Raw genomic sequence first — 7500 nt, forward strand, 5'->3', positions numbered from 1 at the left:
TTCCCTCACATTCCATTACACAAATTATGTCATTTTCCATCTTATCTACTTAAATTTAATGAATTTGTCTGCGTTATCTATCGTTAGGAGCTGGGATGATGATCATCTCAACCCCATCTAAATGTTACTCAATCTCAAACACATCCAGTCCACTGTAATGTGTATTGGAGTTCTTGCGTAATTTATTCGTCAAATCGATTTTTTTTCTCTAAGACACATGCATCAGGTGTGTAGATAAGCATTTTTAAATGATACTGTACGATGGAGAATCTAATGCATTGCATTTTTTTTTAATAACCATAATTATGTTCATGTGGTAACATCTCAGATAACATCTGATCGATAATGATCACGTAAGTTGAATTATTGTTGGAAAAGAATGGATGTGGTCGACGTGCACACATTTGCAGATCTGATAACCGAGCACAATAATTATGGGCTTGATTCAACACTGTTGTAATGGACACTATTTTGTGTTGGTTCGAGAGTATTTCCATTGAAACGATGAAACAATGACATAACAATTGGGTAATCATACCTGTAAATAAGTATACGTTGATGTGGATGATTCGTGGTATTTAAGACGGTGATTTAACCCCGTCCTTGGCACATGATATCTTATGAAACGCTCTCTCTCTCTCTCTCTCTCTCTCTCTCTCTCTCTCTCTCTCTCCCCCTCTCTCTCTCTCTCTCTCTCTCTCTCTCTCTCTCTCCCTCCCTCTCTCTCTCTCTCTCGTTTCGTTAGTTGTGTTACCGAATGTCTGTGGATAAAAACAAAACCCCAAACCAGTAGAGATTGTGCTTGAAAGTAAGTTCTGATAGCTCAATATAGCACTTGCTTCATAATCACATCATAATCATCAGTATCACCACTAGTACAACAACCACCACATCATCACCAATGCCATCACTGCTAAAACCACTGCACCATCTTTACCACTACCAACACGAATACAGCAACCACTACCACATCGTTATCAATATCACAGCTTCTACACCACAACCACCACCATTTCATCATCATCATCATCATCATCATCATCATCATCATCATCATCATCATCATCATCATCATCATCATCATCAACATCATCATCATCATCATCGTCATCATCATCGTCATCATCCTCAACCTCCATTACCACCACATCATCATAATTACTACCACCACCTCTACAACCACACATTACCATCCCTTCCACCATAATAATACCATCCCTACCACAACTACTACCATTATCAATTACTCCAGATACTCATCGCGCAAAATCCCCTGTTTGAATTGCGTTTTGATTTTCTTCTAGCCTCACCAGTTCTAATCTATTGCTATAATTGCTTTTTTAATGAGTGAAAGGCCAGTAGATATAATTGGATGAATTAATTAAGGTAGGAATTGTGACCTGAAAAGAAGCAACAATAATACACTAACTATAAAGGGTTGATAAACATACACACACGCGCGCGCACACCCACCCACCCACCCACCCACACACACACACACACACACACACACACACAAAAGCAAAGATGATACAAGACGTGGCAATGCTCTCGGGGAATGAGTTGCTCTACGCTTCACGACCAATTGCTATTGTTCGTTTAACTCACTCAATCCTGGAGTTTTTTGCTACTTTCCAAAGTTGGAAAAAAATATTTAAAATGAGCATGTGCATAGATAGTTTTATTTAACTACCATTATTAACATGTAAAAACTAAAAACATTTGCTTTGATACTACGCCTATAATTTGTCTCATAAAAATGTAATAAATCTGCATGGGGTAAAAGTTACCCGGGTACACTACGGATATAGTCAGTGTTAGGGTTGAGTGAGTTAACACTATATAACCAGGGATAAACTCCAATTCCACGAGCCTTTCTTCGAGGGACTACTACTTATGCTTGATAAAATTTCAATGTAAAATTTAAAATAATAGATTTTAAAATATGAACATTTATATAACGCATTTCAACGGATTAACCTTGCTCAATGGGCTGCGTACTTCTTCGTTTATTTCCTAACCAGGCCATATGGAGCAGAATTTTCATTTCATACTAAGTCGCCAGTTGTGCGTTGTTTCTGGACTAGCAGTCTCACACACATTCGTCTCTGCCAATAAACATGTTCTCATTCCCACTTGAGTCCATTGAGATAATGTGAATAGAATGCTAATATTTATGGTCAATTGTCACCCATCCTGTCACCGATCCCGCTTAAATCGCTTTTTTACAAGCCTGAGCCACTGACACTACCTGTTCATTACTGTATAATGTACGTTTTAAAAAAATAATTTAAAAAGCAACGAAACAAACCCAAAAAACCCCCCCCAAAACAAACAAAACATAACAAACCATCCTCCCCCCCCCCAACCCCCCCCCCCCCCAACCCCCCCCCCCCAAAAAAAAAACAAAAAAAAAAAACAAAAAAAAAAAAAACAACAACAATAACAAAAAAACAAAACAAAAACAAACAATAAACCCTTAAAAAAACGAAAAAACAAAACAAACAAAAAAACAAAACAAAACAAAACAAAAAAAGAACTCAACTATGCACCGAGCGAGGTTCGTACCATTCCGATCCGCTATGGTCTTTGCTTCGTACCCATAGCATACTAGAGGGGGTAAGAGTGCTATGTTCGTACCCGAAGGCTACCGAGCTCGATTACCCGCCGCGCTGTGTGATCATCAGCAAGTCACTTTGATCTTGCTTACTTTGAGGCACTGCACTGCGACTGACGCCTGGATTATTTCAGTCTTCTCTTGGAATGGACCCTAAAGAAAATCTCTCCTTCGGAGATGAATAAAGGATTTTTTAAAAATTATTTATTTTATTTTATTTCTTTCACCATACTTCAGGTTGGTAGGGACCGACGTGGACTCATTTACATGTCTTATAACCCAAATTGTTATGATCTCATTGTTGTAATGGAAATACTTTCAAACCGACGCAATATATCGTCCGTTACAAGACTATTAAATATAATTGCTTTCGGTCATCAGTCCTGATAAATTGTGTACCTATGCATGGGGTGTTTAAACAAACATTGTGACGTAAATGAACGACATATTTAATTGGGACTAAAGGAAAAAAAAGTAATTTAAATTGACGCGTATTGTTGTCCTTCTTCTTCTTCTTCTTCTTCTTCTTCTTCTTCTTCTTCTTCTTCTTCTTCTTCTTCTTCTTCTTCTTCTTCTTCTTCTTATTATTATTATTATTATTCTACCATAACAAACCACCACCACCACCACCACCACCACTACTACTACTACTACTACTACTATTACTACTACTACTACTACTACTACTACTATTACTACTACTACTACTACTACTACTACTACTACTACTACTACTACTACTACTACTATACTACTACTACTACTAGTACCAACACTACTACTACTACTACTACTACTACTACTACTACTACTACTACTACTACTACTACTACACTACTACTACTACTACTACTACTACTACTACTACTACTACTACTACTACTATATATACTACTACTACTATTACTACTACTACTACTACTACTACTACTACTTCTACTACTACTACTACTACTACTACTACTACTACTACTACTACTACTACTACAACTCATTCTCCTCGTCCTCCTTTTCTCACCCCCACCTTCTCTTCTTTTCTTCTCATTCTTCTGTAATCTTCTCAATATTTTCGTATCGATTGTCGTTCATTTAATTAAGTTCGTCAAAGTGATTCTAGAATTTTTTATTTTTAAGATCCTGTTCTTTGACAACTTCTTATTGTAGTTTTATCCTTAAGACTTTGGTAAATGTAAAAAAAAAGGCTGGGTTTTTAATTTGGTAAATGGCAATGCTCTAAGTGCCATCTTTTTCTACATTTTAAAGATTGCTTTAAAAAAAAAAAAATTCTGGTGGAGAATTCGATTCCAAACGGAGACATTTCTAGAGACTTAAAAAAAGCGTTTATACTTGGGGGTTTTTTTTTAGGTTTTTTTTAGGGGGTGGGCGGGGTGGTTGTTAGTGGAGAATTCGATTCTTATCAGATATATTTCTGTAGATTTTAAAAAGCGTTTTCATTATTTATTTGTTTATTTTTATTTATTTATATATCTATTTATCTACTCCTCTGTTATTTATATTTTACTTTGGTGGATAATTCGATTCTTATCGGAGAAATTTCTGGAGATTAAAAACAAAAAAGCGTTTGACTTGTTTTCTACCAATTCTTACAAATTTGGTCACACCGTGGGCAGCGCAATGTTAGGTCATTTGAAAAGGCTAATAAGTCACAATCTCTCACCGAACTCATTTTTATAGTGAGTCTCTGACTGGTAGCACGTAGCACCGGCATCGTTGTCATTGTTGAAAAAAACCCTTAAATCTCCTCCTTAATTTTTAGTGTTTGTATTAGCTTAGGACCCATTGTAAAGCGCTTTGAGCACGTTTGATGGATATTGCGCCATCTAAAATCTCACGTTTAAAAAAAGATGAAAGAAAGGGTATGATACTATAGACAGTTCGAAGTTGACGCCACTCAGGTCTTTGTTTTTTGGTTTGTTTGTTTTTTTGCCATCCGCGTTTATGATAAATTCTCGCTAAACTGTATTAACCTGACTATAAACGGTCATGGTTACACAAAGTTGTGTGTGTTGGTCCGTTATACTTCCGGATGGCAATGTTGTGAGGTCCTTAGCCAAGCGCATACTATCTGTATTTATAACACATTCTTCTACAATCAGGAATACGGCAATTATTTGTATTACAAAAGACAATCATTACATGGAACAGTTTGAAATGTATAACCAAAGACTCCAAAATGCGATCGACAGAATGCTCCACAACTTGTTATATGAATTTGAAGAATAAGTTTTTAATAATTGATATGTTTTTGATTGTTTATGATGTAAATGATCATCATAGTTATGATCACATCGGGAATTTTTTACCTGTACCTTTCTTTTTTTCACACGATGTTCAAAGGCATTTGACCTAACCAACCCTTATTATGATAATATTATGGTTTGTTATTTTATGATAGTTCATAAGGGGGGGGGGGGGGGGGGGGGGGGGGGGGGGGGGGGGGGGGGGGGGGGGGGGGGGGGGAGGAAGAGAAGATAAGCAACTTGCTTGAGGGAAGTAAATCATTTGTTGGTCAAGATGATGACGGGAGAAATAAGGCATTACGCATGTCGCGTTAAAACATATGACTCGTGTGACTGATGAAAAGGTGAGGAATTCTGTTGGATGGTCGACATGAGGTCTGACTAAAATTACAGACATTAACAGAGCGGGATGGAAACTGCAAGCAGAGGTCTTACGTGTTACCTGGCATTGTGACATGTCAATACTTAAATAATATGATATCTAACTTGGTATATTAGAAATCTCTTACTCTTAGTAAAGCGTAGAATAGTTCTCCATCAGCCGCTACTGGTCTAGACTGAGAGGATTGCTGAAATTATGCTGGCACAGATTCTGTTCAAGCTGTTGATGCTTTTCACTCTTTCTCATAAATACGTCGTGACCTTGACATTTCCTTGACGGGATTTTCCCTCAAAGGCTAACTATACCGAAACCGTCCGTCCGAGTCAACCATTGTAACATACAACATCCGCTATTGTTTCTAGCCAGCTAGTCTTTTACCTTCAAATTAACCCTCTCCTTTCCAACTGTCACATTCGTTACGATACAACCAACATTTTTCTTATTCAAATTTCTCTTGTACATCATAAAATTTAAATAAAATGAACATTGTATTGTAGAGCATGTTTTGCTAAAGAACTTATTTATCGCAAGAACTTACTGCTATTGTGTTTCAGTGATTAAAAATATATTTTTGTGTTAGTTGGGTGTGAAGTTTTGGAGAAAATCTTGAAAATGACTGGTAAGGAGATAGTTAAATGAAGCAATATGTATGCATGGCGTGTCTTACTCAGGTGCACGGTGTGACCTCGAAATAAAGTAAAATATTTCACTCTTGGTCCTGGTCAGCATCTTTAACTATCTTAATCACCGCGATCAAAATAGCTTGACTCCCCCCCCCCCCCAAAAAAAAAAAAAAAAAAATTGGGTCAGAGCAATCACTTTGATATTACAACACATATCTGAAGAAAAAACAAAACAAAGACGTAACAGATAGAAAAACAAAAAAAAAAGACAAAAAGGGTATAAAACCAAAAGTAAAATATAGAATTTTTTTAAAAATAGGGACCGGGGGGGGGGGGGGATGACTGTACGAATCTCAAGGAGGTTCCTCTGCATTAATGGCTCAATATCTTTTCGATGGACAACCCTCCCCCTCCTTCCCCCCCCCCCCCCCCTTCGATCTTTTTTCGTTAAATATTAATTTCATGATGTAAACTTAGTCGAAACCAAATTCCTTGGTCGAAACAGAACAAAACACCCCCCCCCCCCTAAAAAAAAAACGCCCAAAATACAAACAAAAAACCCCCAAAGAATTCAAGTAAAAGGCAAAAACAAAACCCAAAGAAATAAAACGATAACAATGACAACAACAACAAGAACAAATGAAAAACAACCTCTCCCCAGCCAAAAAAACAAAACAAAACTAAACAACCCCCCCCCCCCCAAAAAAAAAAACCCAAAAAAAACCCACAAGAAAATACAACAAACATAAAAACAAGCTAACAACCCCCTAAAAAAAAAAAATAAAAAAAATAAAAACCAAAAAAAAAAAAAAAGCAACGTTTAGCTGGCACTAACATTTTCCCATGATAATATATATATAGCATTGGTATGGTAGTCAAATGTTATAATATCATGATTCTTTCATATCCATAAATTATTTCTTCACATTTTATTTCCAGGTAAAATCTGATACACGACTGCTGCATAACATCGCCATTGGCAACAAATGGCTACCAACCAATTTCTCACCGGAGTTAAGACCTTCCAGTCTCTCCCATTAATTGACCTCTCCACCTGTACCAAAGAGTAAGGATTTGTCATTATGTGGTTTAACTCTTTTGAATGAATTTGTCGTGGGTCACAATGGTGTCTGTGTGTGTGTGTGTGTGTGTGTGTGTGAGAGAGAGAGAGAGAGAGAGAGAGAGAGAGAGAGAGAGAGTGTGTGTGTGTGTGTGTGTATGAGAGAGAGAGAAAAAAATGTTAGAAATGCTCACATATATTATATTGGGGCAGTTATTAATTGCATATATCTAAACTGATATGTTTGTGAGCCATTGATTTATAGTATGGTCATTCCACACCCCCCCCCCCCTCCCCAGCAACCACCGCCTTGTGCTTTACAGTCATTCCCACAGCCCCCCCCCCCCCCCCCCCCATCCCCTCTCTCTCTCTCTCTCGCCTTTCCAAAGACGTCCAGTGGCTTTCATTTTAAAGACGTTTTGATATTATTAGTGCAGTAGGCTGTCAATTCAGCTTTTCGTTTTGGCCAGAATACTTCGATGCAAATTATCTGTATATTATAGTAAATTAAATTTTTTCTCTGTAAATATTGTATTGTGATGATAATATTGATAATG

General features: G+C 37.1%; 1 protein-coding gene across 3 annotated transcripts in view; it reads left to right on the forward strand.

Moving 5' to 3' along the window:
* LOC144962626 (uncharacterized) overlaps nt 1-7500 on the forward strand; it is a 28097-nt gene that overhangs the window by 2257 nt on the left and 18340 nt on the right. The window contains exons 1-2 of one of the 3 annotated variants that reach the window (XM_078895721.1): nt 189-353; nt 6823-6949. In XM_078895721.1, the coding sequence (XP_078751847.1) occupies nt 6870-6949 (80 nt within the window). In that variant the 5' untranslated portion in view covers nt 189-353; nt 6823-6869. Of the gene's footprint in view, nt 1-188; nt 354-6719; nt 6950-7500 lie in introns of those variants that run through there. The other 2 variants (XM_078895720.1, XM_078895722.1) reach the window with 2 other exon arrangements.

The sequence above is a fragment of the Berghia stephanieae genome, chromosome 1, assembly GCF_034508935.2.
Source record: "Berghia stephanieae isolate SIO BIC M18660-M18661 chromosome 1, UCSD_Bste_1.3, whole genome shotgun sequence".
NCBI classification, from domain to species: domain Eukaryota; kingdom Metazoa; phylum Mollusca; class Gastropoda; order Nudibranchia; family Aeolidiidae; genus Berghia; species Berghia stephanieae.